Below are 15,000 nucleotides of genomic sequence, written 5' to 3' on the forward strand. Positions count from 1 at the left end.
AAACTGTTCACAGAGTAGTGGTTCTCAGAAGCCAAGAAACGGAAGGAGTGTGCAAAAGAGTGGTATAAAAATATTAAAGATTAATGATCACTTTTCATGCCAGATACAAACCAGAAGCTCTCCACAGCAGCCCTTAACCTCACGTCTGAAAGGGAACTAAGTGTTTTCACCTGCTAAAATCACAGTCTGTATTTCAGATGAGTGGCCTTGACCTGAAAGATTTTGTTTCCTATCTGAACCATCCAACCACTCACACCTATCTCTCTATGTAAATAAATTTAGAAGTGTTACTGAACCAAAAGTCATAAGTAAAGTTTTGGTCTGACAAGTAAAATAAAAAATGCTTACCACGTTTAATAATTTTAATTTTACAATATATCAATATTATTTAGTTTTACAAGTAGGAAGATTTTAAACACGTTCTTTCCACTAAGATAAGAAAATACATACATGAAAGCTACTTATGGAAGCATCTATTTTATGTTAACTTTATTGGAAAGAAAAAATGGATAGGTACCTGGAATTTCACTGAAAGTCTCTCCGAGGACGGACACATGGAAAGGTAGATCTTCCTCTTTCAGCTTCATCAGGACTTTAAAGAAAGTTTCAGGGTCTTTGTCATGTTCCCTTAAAACAAACAGAACTTATCTCAGTATTGTTTACACGTGGAATTGTTTGGTTTTTTTTTTTCATCAGAACAATATTTCTTTTAAATTGTACTTTTGGGGACTAAATGTCCTCAATGTAATTTCCCTCTTTTCTTTACTTACACTGCATAGTTGAACATTTTCCTCAACACAGGATCACAATTTCATAAGATTCTTCTCTCTTCCCTATCTTAAACTGATTCCTTCACTCTTCAAATTACCAAGTGAGAAGGACCGAGTAACATCGCACTCAACTGAAGGCAAAAGCATTTTAAACAACTGGGTAGGAAGAAAACTATTTTTTTTGCCTGTCAAAAGTATGTATATGACTTCTACTACAGTTCACCCTTTTTTTCAGGAGAAATAGGTCAATCAAAAACTCTCCCTAAATGCACAGGATTTCCCAAACTGGAATTTTGGGAATCCATGCTATACTCATGAAAAGCTTCCAATCCATTCAGTGCTTTAGGTAAAGAAAGGAATAAACTACCACAAGGCATTTTCTACCTTTAGACTTTTAAGAAGTTAACTAGAAGTTAAAACAGAATATAAGAAATCTGTACTTATTTATAATTTCAGCCAAAGATAATATTAAGGGTTTGTATGGATATGACACTCAATGACATGAAACACAATTTAAGTTTACATAAAAACAAATTAAATCCCCAATTTTCTAATCTATCTCCTTTACTAGCACAAAATGAGAGGTTCAAAAGGTATCGCAAATGATCTAAATTTCCAAATTTCACAATTTATATTAAAAAAGAAATGAGATAATTTCCTCACTCTAAGGTGAATATTATATCTTGCATTTAATTATTCTGCTTTAAATTATTGTATTTCAGACAGATGTGCACCATATGCCTTTAAAATATTTTGGTTTTATTTATTATTTAGAAAATTCCACCTTTTTCCTTCCTGTATTAAGAGCAAATCTATAGCTCAGCTGTCCTGGTGTCTTTCTTCACAGAGTAATTTTGCAGAATGAATCTGTAGGTCTGTGACTCTGCTATATGAAAGATTAATAATTATATCATTCAGGAAATCTGAAGCCGAATGACATCTGCAGCTCTACACGTCTTAATTTCTCATTCAGTCAATATTTTTGGTTTAGGGAATTAAAATAAATTAATCTTATAATTAATGTGACTTCCCTAGGCTGAGAAACCTTCAGGAATTGGGGAGCTTTCAGAATTAGTAGCATTTTCTTAAAATAAAGTCAGACAATAATCACTTTAAGAAGTCCTCCATTCCCCAGATTTGTTTTGTTCCCAATAATAAGGAGGAATGCAACTGCATAAGCTCCGTAATTTGTTTCACATCTGTGAACCAGGAGTTTTCACAGCGGTTCCAGTAACCGAAGTGGATATGAGCACTGGCTTGGAAAGTGGGTTTCTCCCAGTTGCAAAGATCCCAGATCTTTGTCTATTAGTTTACTGCATCCTCACTCCTAAAAGAGCCACCTGTTTCTGGTAGGTAACTTCTGTGCAGAAACGTGCTGCCAGTATTCAGTTCCCTCCAAATGCCCAGCTCGTGGGACACGGGATCGCAATTCAGGATTTGGAATTGGCTGGAAAGGAACATCCCTATTGTAAATGCTTGCAAGGAAAACAGCCTTGATGCTGGGAGTCAGTGAAATTCATCACAAAGTTTCCCCTCAGCCTCAGTTCCCCAAAGACAGGCTTTGTGGGTGCTTTATATGTGACGCTGTGAGCCCACCCCGGATCCGCTCATCCCGATGGACCGACGCATCCCGGAGCCGGCAGACTCCACAGCCACGATGCCGACAGAGATCTTTCCAAGCTCTTCACAGCCCCGCTATCAGCTTCACAGTCACAAAAAGTCCTTCCAGCAAAGGATATGCTTTCCCTCTCGCTTTCCAGAAGAGACCAGGGGTCCCAGAGGCAGCCAAAAGTGGAGGATGCTGTTGGAGCCACATTGTCAAGGAGCTGGCAGGAGAACACGGAGCCTTACAGCTCGGCGAAGCCACATAAGCTGCACATATTTAGGAAAACTGATAGGAATTGGAAGTTGCAGCTTTGTTTAATAGGTGGGGAAGAACAGAAGGAAAATTTGGCACCCAGAAGGAATGCTGAAAGGGGAAACGTTTCCTCTGCACTGGAGCCTCTCTTATGGGTTTTCTGCTGTAGGTGAACCTCCTTCCATACCCTCGTTTAAAATATTTCACTTTTAGGTGATACTCACAGATTTTAATTATATATTTCATGAATCTTATAGCTTTTCTATTTGGGAGCTCATCTGATTTGATTTATTAGTTCCTGTGACTTGTCTACCCCATAACCCATTTATTTTCAGTAAAGACCTACAGAAAGCTTCTAGTCCTTGCACCTACAGACTGCAGTCTATTATTATTCTTGCAGGTTACTACAGGTATTAGCTGCTCCTGGTAGAAAGCAATACATAGTACAAGACCACCTCTTTGCTGCATCAAAAAGAAGAGAGCTCTGTTTCTTGGCTGACATGGAGAAAATCATATACAATCCAGTCTGCCTTACTCAGCAACAACTGCTAAACACACCAGATTGCCATAGCAGTGATCGTGGAAAAAGATGAACACAATATGGAATGTCTGTTCTGTAAAGATCTGCTCAAAATGATGTGCACTTTTGGCTGCATCTGTTGCATTTTTGAGCTTTATTAAACAGTATTAATTATATATACTCCATTTCCCGAAGAAGAACTGCAAAACAGTATAAAAGCCTGGTACTAAAATGCAAAGGTTTTTTTTTTTTTTTTAAGATATTTTGTTTAGGGAAAAAAATCAAGCTAATGTGACTCCAGGGTCTGGCTTTGTTGTTCAGTTGAGGTATTTGAAATGCTTTTGTATTTTCACTTGATTTGAAATGCATCTGATAAATGAAAAATAAGAATTGGGTATGGGATGAAGATGCTCTAAATTTCATTGTAAGAACGTGAAAACACCAGAATGACCAAACTCCAGCTGTAAATGCCCCAAAACAGACACAGACACCATACCTACATTCACATTTGAGAGCTCTGCCTTGGAAACATTCCATCTCCTTGTTCAGATACTGCACATTACATTTCTTTTACCCAGGATTTTCTATTTTTGAGTCCAACACCCATTTTAAGAGAGATCTGAACTCTCTCTTAAGAACTGGCTGAAGTTTAGTGATCTGGGCAGAGGGACAAGGTGCAGGGTTCAGCTTGATTTAGTGACTTTCCCCTTTGTAAGCTGAAAACTTTGAAGAGTGTCCTTGAATGGGGAATGTGAAGGTGGTGGGAGCAGCAGCACCAGTGCTGAGCCTCCATTATCTCTGCCTTCGATTCTCTGTTCATAATATGGGTGTGACAATATTATTTCTTCACCACAGAAGGATGCTGTCAGGATTAATTGATGACTTGACATCCCTCTTTTCAGCCTCAAATGATTTAAAAAAGCAACTTCATAGCACTAGGATGATGCTCCTCTATACAATCAATGGCAACAGGCTCCAAAACACCCTTCTGCTCTTCAGGGATTTTGGGAATTCAGCCTGAGCCCTTGAGTCTTAACCACTGATGTGACTGGAAGGATAGCACATGGAGACCAGCTACACTGGAGTTATTCCCCAGGGATGTAAAATACCCAATGATGGAGAAAAACATTAAAAAAATATATAAAAAATTAACAGAATTTGGCCCTTTACATTATTCAATGCATATTCATCTCCTGAATTCAGTAAGAGACCCATATGGTCTTCTCTGATTTTAGTTTAATTTTTTAAGTATATGTAGACTTATCCTACATGGTGATAATCATAGTTATTTAGGATTTGGAAGAAGGCACATCTAAGCAATGCAATTAGGAAGTAGAAGAGTTGTGGAGAAGAGGCAGGACTTGCTCAAAGGGTAAAATAAATGCAGTATATTAAAACAAAAATTAAAACCTGGGGTTAACGTATTTAATCAGTAACAAAAAAGTGCAAAACCAGGGGAGAAAGTGTTAATATGTGAGGAAATACTATCTACTACATATGGTATGTAATGCTTGTGAAAGCAACAGCCCTGTCGTGACATCTCTTAGAATCACGGAATCATTTAGGTTGGAAAAGACCTTTAAGACCATCGAGTCCCACCATTAAGGTGCTACATATTCTGAAAGGGTTACAAATAAGCTCAGCTAAAAGCAATATTAAAAGGGTTGATCTTAATCTTCTTAGGACATTTAGCATGGGAGATTTTCAGCAGGAGAGAATCCCAAATTGTGAGGGCACGCAGTACTATTTCACATTGTACAGTGCCCTAAATCCAAGCAATTCACACTGGGTGCATCTCCTTCTGCCTCCCCATTTCACCAAATTACGTGAATGTCAGATGAGCAAAGGTGGGAAATGTCAAAAAAATCTTCAGAAGTTGAAGCAGCATTTGAATTTTTTAATTTTTTAAAATTTTTTACGACATGCAGCAAGAGCTAAAAGATTGATTTCTGCCTGCCTACAATGATTACTAGAAAATAGTTGGTAAAATAGGCCACTGAAGTATCACTCACTATTGAGGAGGCTGGGCAGCAGTTGTGGAGATCAAAGACAAGAGCCAAGAGACCTCCAGGGAGAAGAGAAGGGGACAGGGGACATCAACCACTGCACGACTGCAGAGGAGCACAGGAAAGGTGTGAGGGGCAGGGATGGGGGGCTGGAGAAGCCCATGAGCACAGAATCAATAATTAAAAATTAAGGAAATGATGTTTCAAAGACACAGACATTGACATGAATGATACTGGTCCTTTACTTTCAGGAAAGTGAAACAGTGAGGTGTGAGTTTGGCACCAACAGGGCAGAGGAGGTGGGCAAAGCAATGTAAAGGGGAGGAGAACCACTAGAAAAGAAACAAAATCATAAAAAAAAATAATTAATCCTGGTGAAAACTAAAAAATTATGGCATATCCAAACCCAGGGAGGAAAAGGATAAATCCAGGGTAAACAGAAGAGAAAAAGGAAAAGGTACAGGATTGGAAAAATGAGAGAATACAGAAAAAGCAGACTTGGAGATAGGGAGAAGCTGTAGAAAGTATTTGACAGTGCTAGAGAAAAGGTCAGAAAAAACCAGCAAAGATATAAAATAGGAAGCAGAAGAGGAGAACCAAGAGGAAGAGAATAAAGAGAGCAAAGGCACGTGGTGGCAGGAACAGGGAATCACAGCACAGAGAGGATGGAGAGCAAAAGCACCGTGGAGCAACAGGCAGAAAATCTGCAAAAACCCTTGTCAGAGTTCAAATATGCGAAAGAAAGAAGGTGAAGAAAAGCAAGCACAGTCTCTGCTAGGAGCTGGAAGGTGCCTTTACCCCAGGAACATTCTTGGTTGGGGTGATAACAGCAGGAACTTGAGGTTCTTTCCTGTTTGGCCTGACCTGGTACAGCCGTGGGAAGGGTGATGAGAAGGCCACAGGCTGATAAGAGGGATCATATGACATCAGTCTCCTGTTCCCTGTATCTTCCAGGGCATTCTCAAGAAGCCAACAGCAGCACATCAATAAATGCTGCAGTCTTTGTATGCACACCCTACAGAACTAAAAACAAGGCTCCACTTCAAGCCAAACCCAACCTAAAGAACAATATCAGGGATTTTTTCATTGCATGATACTACTTGCTGTATTACACTTTAATATTTCACATTTAATCTTGAGCTCAGAAAAATCTGAATATAGGTTTATTGTAATCCAACAACGTTAAAAAGTAGAAGTGTAGTCACAAAAAAATAAACCTGGTCTTCAAAACAGAGAATTGCAGATTTCTGGTCTTTTCCTGACACCAATTTCCCATGAGACAGCTCTGCCCAGGTTTCCCCATCTGCAAGATATGGTCTTAGAGGAGCTTTCATATGGTGAGAATCAGAATCAGTAAATACTTTAGGAGAATAATATTCTTCTCAAAGTAAGAGGACTCATGTTACAAGCCTATTCAATATATCAAATGAAATACATTCTAGTAATTATTTTCACAGAATACTTTCCTAAATCAAATGACTTTAATATAAATTTTCTATGTTAAGATTAGGGGAGGAAAAAAAGTGACAGAAAAAAATTAAAATTTTAATACCAAATTTGTGGTAACAATGCTCATGATAACTGCAAAAGAGAAAATATTACTGCCAGGAAAGAGCTATTAGAAAAGAAACAGGGGAAAAAGAAATAACTGTGAAATGCAAACATGAAGAAAAAGTTAATTGCTTTTCATTTATTCAATTTATCACAGTATTTCCCCCTCTTTTTACATTTCCAAGATGAGGCAGAGGTAGACTGTAAATATGTAGTTAAGTCCAGTGAGTTTTATTTTTCAGCTGATCTGCTTTATAAAATGTCTTTGCTGTAACTGTGCCTCTAAACATTGTCTGGCATCATCAGCATCAAAAGTTACCACAATATCTAATACCCCCTCAGTTCACAGAAAATGGAGTCAAGTAGAAGAAAATGCTTTTGTGTGAAAAAAAAAGACCCTACAGAATAAATTTCAGCTGGCAACTGGAGGTCCTACAAGCAAAAAAGGTCCTAATCCTTGCCTGTGCTTGCAGAACACCTCTGCAAGCCAGGAATTAAAAAATGGCACTGGGGAGGCAAAAAGCAGCCAAACAGTACTGGCAAAGACAGTGTTTTATTTTCTATTAGAGCCCATGACGTATTTACAGTGAGAAGTGTGTATTTTACCCTCTGATTTGTTCAAATCACAGACCTGAGAAAAATGGGTGGCCTTTTGCTTTACGCTGGAAAAGCATTTTCTCCTATCTCGTGTTATCTACAAGAGATTCATAAAAAAGGGGAAAAAAAAAAAGAACCTTGGGAGTTTATTGTTTAGATTCTTCTTCTCCCCTCAGAACTCATGAAGGAAAAACTCAAAATAAAATATTGCACGTCCTCTAACCAAAGAAACCTCTGGATCAGCATCAGTCATGGAGCCTCCTGCTTATTTCCTAAAGGGAGATTAACCTTTGAAGACAAAGACTGGTGTTTGGTCTCAGTTATGTTGGTGTAAAAATCAATGATGCCTTTCATTTCTTTTACTCCAACTCGGACAGCCTGGCTGCTCCAAAGTAGAGGGTTCAGACAAAAAACCATTTTATTTGAATCTGCGACAAAACCCAGTAACTGCTAGGGACTAACTCCAAACAGTTTATTTAAAAAAAATTAACTACCTTTGGTGTTCCAAAGGTAACACAGGAAAAGATTTCTTGTGGTTGGGATGAGATAAAATACCTGAGTGACTCTGACAGCCCTGATAACCACATACAACATACCCAACTGTAATTGAACTATAAAATACTATAAAAAAGTTATGTAATGGTAACAATAAATGGTTATGAATAGGATAATAAGTAGATAACCATGTACTCAAGTGGTTCCTTTAAAGAATAGAAGAAGTTGTATATAAATATAAATTTATATATAAATTACTACATAAAAACTATATTACTACAGATTTGCCTGGAAATGGTGATCCCACCTTACAAGTGGCTCCTCTCTGATTTCCATGGTGGATTCACATTACCAAGTTACAACTGTTTAATACTCCATCACTTGCCTGGGTCAAACACTAAGTCCTGGTCTTTACTGATTAATACCCCAAGAGTAATTAGCTCAGGTACCTGAGATAACTCATCCTTATAACAGCTCCCAATCAGGAACTTTTCTGGCACCAAGACCAAGGCTTGAAACTCATTATTCAACAAGATAAAAGTAACCCCAAATCTCACTGCTTTCAGAACGAGGAATCAACTCATTGAATTGAGTCAGGTTTTGCAAAAACAGCTGAGAAAAAGTAGTGATTAGAGGACAAAGGGAGGGGGGGAAAAGGGTGAAAACAGGCAGAAAAGGAGAACAGGGAAGAGAAGGGAAAGAGACAAGAGTCAAACAGTGTTGCAAGAAGAGGAAACTAATTAAAAAGAGCTTTAAAGGAAGAAACATAACCCTCCTATTACTGGTGAGAATAAGGAGAAGTATTAGATCACTTGCTTCTGAAATATTTAATTTTTGTCTCCTGAAGGCTACTCCCATACTTTGATCCAGGGTGCTGTGAATTACAATGGGGGCTGGTGGCACCATCTGCTAAGTTTGCCTGGGACTTTGTATTACAAAACCTCTTCTGTCCTTGCTTATGATGTTTCCCAAAACTAAGGCTTATCTTGGACTATAATCTTCTAGAAAAGTTCTGCCCAAAGTTTTCCAGAACGTCCAAGAACAAGATGAAAAAAACCAAAACACAACACTACCTAGTAAAACTGCAAAGCATATCTTGGATGTATTAGATTTTAAATAAGTCTCTGTTTTATGTATTTAAACGTCTTTTTGTTTTCAAGTAAGAACTGAATATTTGGATGTATTTGGTTTTCAGCCCAAGATATGCTTTTTGTTGCATGTGTTGGAAATCTTCCTAAAAGCATAGCCAGGCCTTTGGAAAATGTCTTTTTGTGCCTGGTCACTGAACAATGCCCATGTCTTGGGCACACCTTAGGCTAAAGCTGAGCAGGACAGTCCTACTGCTGCAGGTCAGGCTGCCAAAACCCAGGCAGGATCTAATATCTGAACTATGAACACAGACCCTGTCTTCACTTTCAGTGACTCATCTGCTGCACTCAGAATAAAATGACTGGACTTTGCAGATTAAAGAACTGGTTCATATGCACTGAAAATAAGGAAATAAACAAGGAATATACAAGCAATAAGCTTTTCTAGTTTGATTAAAACTCTTAGATTTGAATCAGAAAAAAAGCAAAGGGATCTGATCAATATGACCAGCTCTGAAAGAATAGCATGGCAAAGAAATAGGGAACTGAGCGAAGAAGTAAAGGAGATGGGGAGAAGATACAACACAAAGCCAGTTCATGTTGGGGAAAATGGGAAACCAGTGTAAGAGACAAGAGGACAACATGGGTTGGACAAGGGGCCTTAGGAGAAAAGAGGGACCAGGGTGTTGTTGAAAGTCCCTTGCAGAGACAGGGAGTGAAAAGACGGAGACAGAGAAAGACTGAGGAACTAGAGAAGAATGAGATGCAAATTTGCTGCACATGACTGTGTATGAGGAGAGGGATTCACAGTATCATAGAATCATGGAATGGCTTGGGTGGGAAAGGATCTTAAAGCTCATCTCATTCCACCTCTCACGCCATGGGCAGGGTCACCCCCTACTAGAGGAGGTTACTCCAAACCCAACCCAACCTGGCCCTGAAGGAAGGTTTTTGTGTGTGATATTTCAGGCAGAATCTCGATATTATCTAACTTTTTTATTATATGTAAAACAGTCCCATGGAGTCAAAAACCTCTCACAGGGCTTGAATTTCACTTTTGTAACAGGTAACAGTGCTCTTACAACCTGATACAATGGCTCATTAAGTGCAGCCCAGGTAAGACGCTGCTTCAACCTTGTCTTGACAGGAATGGAGAAAGGTTTTACACCAAATTGGTCTAAACACAATAAGAAGCAGAATTGGGCCACAGAGCTTAAATATAGAAAAGAAAGTGGAGTGCTTAGTACAAGTGAAAGAACCAAGTGTATTTGGGGAAACAGTGAGTAAAAAAATAAGTTTCATTTTAATGCGATTCTTTTTCAGCCTATTAAGTTCTCCAGTATCAGAATGAAGTCTGCTAAAAGTTAGTAAATAAAGGCTTTCAGGAGAGCTTTATTAAATCACTCATGACTTATCAAGTTAAAACTCCCACTCAGATATCTTAATAAAACTTTCAGAGAATATATTTAATTTTCCTGGAAATCAGAAGCCAAATACTAACTACAGGAGTTACTGTCGGCTAAGCCAGCAATCAGCTTCCTGTAAATAGAATATTTGCCAACAACTTGAATTAGTTCTCTAAAGTTTCAGTTTCTGAAGGTCAAATAACTATGTAACTGCTTAATAAAGAAGCAAAGAAGTACCTCTAAATATCTCCAAGCTCTGATGGGCTTATATTCTGCTCCTTAGGTGAGGTATTAGCAAAGCTTATTTATTTTCATTTCCAAGGCTTTTATTTGCTCATTCCCTTGTGGGAAAGCTGATTTCCATGATGATTCCCTTCTTAATTTTAATACCCTTTTTACTCATCATATAGACATAAGAATTTTCCATAAAATAATGAAACCCTTCCAAAGGAAATGAAGACAACTAGGAGAGGAAAGTAAACTACAGCTTACTTCTTTTTTTTTTCCCTTTCCCAATTAATTGATCCACTGTCATATGCATATATGAAAGATTTTTTTTAATGAAAGGAAAATAAGGTTAATTAACATAAAACCCCTCACTCCTTGAGATGTTAAATTTTGTATTTTATCCATGCTGCCTTAAGTGCCTTGATATCCCAGTAATGACCTAGTTCTCCTAATGAGTAACATTAACCCCTGGCTGTAGCTGTCCAGGACTTAATTGTCAACTGGAGCTGAAACAGGAGAGTTTGCCGATCAGCAGGTATGTGGTATATTAACTCATGTCATTTCAGACCCTAATAAATAAATCTGTTGCTAAGGCAACAGGAACATCAGCTGTATCACTTTTTTCTTCCCCCCCCCCCCCGCCCTTTTTAAAGGAAACTGCCTTTCACACTGAGCTTTTAAAAAAAGGAAATTAGCTACATGTAACTGTAATTAGAAGAAACATCGTCTCTCATCTCAGGAACGCATCTACATTAATGAAAAAAGGCATTCAAAAAGAGGACTGCTTTCTGCTGTGACCAGGGTAACTGAAATTATTTCCCTCGACTGAGGGAACGCGACTTGAAGGACACATCTGAGTGGGAAGAGATCACAAAATATTTCAGCTCTTTGTGTTTCTGAGATAGTTCCTCTCTCCTTTCGCACGCTGCCGATGCCAGCGGAGCAAACTCCTTCGACGATTAATCAGGAGCCCAGGCAATTGAAACCAGAGGAGAAAAAACACCACTCAAACCCAAACGCCTTCACTGCCCTCTGTGGATCTTTTGATACGACTGGCAAACATGCAATTTATTGGAAAGCTAAAAGATCGGAGAATCACAGAATAATTCAGGTCAGAAAAGCCCTCAACCATCATCAAGTCCAACCATTACCCCAGCACTGCTAAGGCCACCACTAACCCATGTCCCCAAAGGGCCACATCTATACATCTTTTAAATTCCTCCAGGGATGGTGACTCCCCATTGCCCCTGGCAGTCTATGACAGAGCTTGACAAGCCTTTCCATGAAGAGATTTTCCCTAATATCCAACCTAAACCTCCCCTGGCACAACTTGAGGCCATTTCCTCTTGTGGTAACTCACTTCCTGCCTCAGTTTCTCTACTTCTGAGTTAAGATCCCAACTACTCACGTTGAAATACTAACAGATTCAAGTTTTTATAGAAAGGCAAAGTGTACACAAGTGCAGATAGTCCAAATATTTTTGTGTTCCATAAGGTTTGTGAGGGAAGATCTTGGTACTCTCTGGTTCGGGTCTCTCAGCCCCTCACAGGTGAATGTCACAGCCTTCACTTACTTCCTGCCATTCTATCACAGAATGAAGTGTTTGCCTTAAAATTTGCAAAACTGATAGGTTTTAATTTAGTTTGTAGCTACAGGATGGTTCTTACGAATCTCTAGTTACCCACATCTCAATCAGAGAGCAGGTAGGAAGGAAACAGAAGAGAGGCTCACAAGGCCAATTGTGTTCCAACTCTGCCTATAATATAAACACAACAAAATACTCAAATTTATATCTGGCTTTACAGCTGAAGAATGCAAAAGCAATACAAATCATCTTTGCTTGCCATTATCATCATTTGACATGTTTTCTCCTCTGGACTATCAACTGCCTATAGCCCTTCGAGGAAATGTGCTGAAAGAAAGAATTGATGCTGAGGTGTTCACTGCAGCAGAACTTTCACACTTTCATTACATGCTGAACATTTCCACAAGCTCTTAAAAACAGTGATCAAGGAACAGTATGTCTTCCACTGGAAAGGTTCAATGTCCCTAATCCCTCTGCTGCAGGAAGATATTTCAAGGTTAGACTTCACTGAATGAACAATCAAAGAACGGACACTTCCAAATTGGCCTTCCAGCTAAAGCTGAACTTCTCAGATTATTGCATTAACTTTCTTATTTGTTATTTGGTTGAGTCACCGTCCCTGGAGGGATTTAAAAGCCATGTGGATGTGGCACTTGGGGACATGAGTTAGTGGTGAACTTGGCAGCGCTGGGTTAGTGGTTGGATTCGATGATCCTCAAGAGGTCTTTTCCAACCTAAACGATTCTGTGACTCTAAAAAACTAGTATCTGCCCTCAGACTTAACCCCAGCTTGCATGAAGGTGAAGTTAGACCACTTTCAAGTGTTCAAGAAGGACGGTTGTCAGCTTCTACACAACTGTATCCACATACACGTTCATGAAACAGGTTCATTCACTGCATGTCATCTGTATCTCAGCCCCAGTGACCACTGTTTTCTTTGGGAGTATTTTCTTAGGCACTGCTAAAAAGTTCTCATTTTGAAATTGTTAATTTACATCCTTTCAGCTTTTTATCCTACCTAGTACCTTCTAGTAAAAGCTGTATAAACCCTTGCATTTTAAGACTATTTTTTCAGTCTGTCTAATCTATTCACCACATCTACTTGTTCTCTGCAGGCTGCTCACAAGGTAGAGGATGCCTGTTGAGCCTAATGGCACTTCTGGGTACTCAAAAGTGATTTCTAGGTGGACCACCTATTCTTTCCTCTTCTGTTGTCCTGCCACACCTGCAACTTGATGGGATAAGCTTTGGTCCAAAATATTTGACAGCATGAGGAAAATATGAGTCACTGTATATTCTCAAGTGTCTCTATATGCAATGGTTGTGAATTCAAACAGTAACTACACAAATTCTGTATTGTGCTGCCAAGATAAAGAGGAACAACTTACTATTTAATACTTGTGTTTTACATATATGTATATAAAAAATATCATATATTATATATTATATGATGTTATATATTATGTATAATTTAAAAATATATTTTATATATATAAAATAAAGACAAAATACTATTAAAAATCCCTTTCCAAGGACTCTCTTCAGACTGAAGAGGACCAGGTCCTCAAGTGGGCAGCCACATGGTCACGACAACATCACCTTTCCTCCATGCACTCATTTCTTTGTGATACCCTACATTAAAACCAGACAACTGGGTACAGCACTATCTCTGCACACACCCTTTTCCCTTACACCAGACATCTTCAGATAACTGTTGCCATCTAGATTTGCGTTTTTTTTTCTTCTGAATTTACTCATCGTGACTTCCACCGCCGTTCCTCCTGCTCCCATATCTCCTGCCCCCTGTCCTTCCCCAAGCTCTTGTCACACACTGGTAGGTATGACAAGAGATAACAGCCTTATCAGATCTTCCACGTGAATTGACAGCAGCTATTTGTTTGCATGTGTGTGTAAATTCTTGCAGATTCCCCGTGCGATTTTTTTTTTATCACACTCCTGCAATTAGGGGAAGAAGAATTGATTTCTGACAACTTTCTCTTATCAAGCATTTAACTGCTGAGATGATACAGAGCACACAGGGAAAAAGAAAAAACATAAGGTTTGGGTGAATGACTTGAGTTCAAAGCAGCACTGCAGGTCTTCTCCATGAAAGAGCAAAGTAAAGAGCCACCAATCTTATAATAAAATTACACACACGCCACCTGGATGACATGTCTGTGGCTAGGGGTGCAACAGGTTTGCAGCTTCACACATCCACTGTCATGCTTATATGCAAAGAGAGCTAAGGAACATGCTGGTGTACCTCAATTACAGCAAAAAAAATCTTTGGCAAACGTCTGTGGCCTCACTGGGGACAGTGAGAGGGAATAATGGATGTATAAATGCTGGTGGGCTAGTTTTTGAGGTGGAGAGGAGGATCATGCCACACTGGTCACTGTCCTCCTCATAATATACTCATCCTTCAAGTATCATAGAATCATGGAATGGTTTGGGTTGAAAGGGACCTTGAAGACCATCTTGTTCCACACCCTGCAATGGGCATGGACACCTTCCATTAGCCCAGATTGCTCCAAGCCCTGTCCAACCTGGCCTTGAACACTTCCTTGAACAGCTGCTCTGGGCAATCTATGCCAGGGCCTCACCACCCTCACAGCCAAGAATTTCTCCCTAATATCCAATCTACTCCTCGCCTCTGTCACTGTGAAGCCATTCCCCCTTGTCCTGTCACTCTATGCCCTTGTCCAGAGTCCCTCTCCAGTTCTCTTGTAGCCCCTTTAGGTACTTGGAAGAGGCTCTAAGGTCTTCACGAAGCCTTCTCTTCTCCAGGCTGAACAATCCCAATTCTCTCAGCCCTTCCTCACAGGAGACAGGTTCAATCCCTCTAATCATCTTTGTGGCCTTCTCTGGACTCAGTCCAACATGTCCAATATGGTTG

At 39.2% G+C, this 15,000-nt stretch overlaps 1 protein-coding gene across 3 annotated transcripts in view; it reads right to left on the reverse strand.

Annotated features, from left to right (window-relative positions):
- GTDC1 (glycosyltransferase like domain containing 1) overlaps positions 1-15,000 on the reverse strand; it is a 180,178-nt gene that overhangs the window by 17,223 nt on the left and 147,955 nt on the right. For all 3 annotated transcript variants that reach the window (XM_027731207.2, XM_027731209.2, XM_039386325.1), the window contains one exon: positions 518-627. In XM_027731207.2, the coding sequence (XP_027587008.2) occupies positions 518-627 (110 nt within the window). The remainder of the gene's footprint in view (positions 1-517; positions 628-15,000) is intronic.

The sequence above is a fragment of the Pipra filicauda genome, unplaced genomic scaffold (genome assembly GCF_003945595.2).
Source record: "Pipra filicauda isolate LSUMZ 115617 unplaced genomic scaffold, ASM394559v2 scaffold47_size6085603_pilon, whole genome shotgun sequence".
In the NCBI taxonomy this organism is placed as follows: domain Eukaryota; kingdom Metazoa; phylum Chordata; class Aves; order Passeriformes; family Pipridae; genus Pipra; species Pipra filicauda.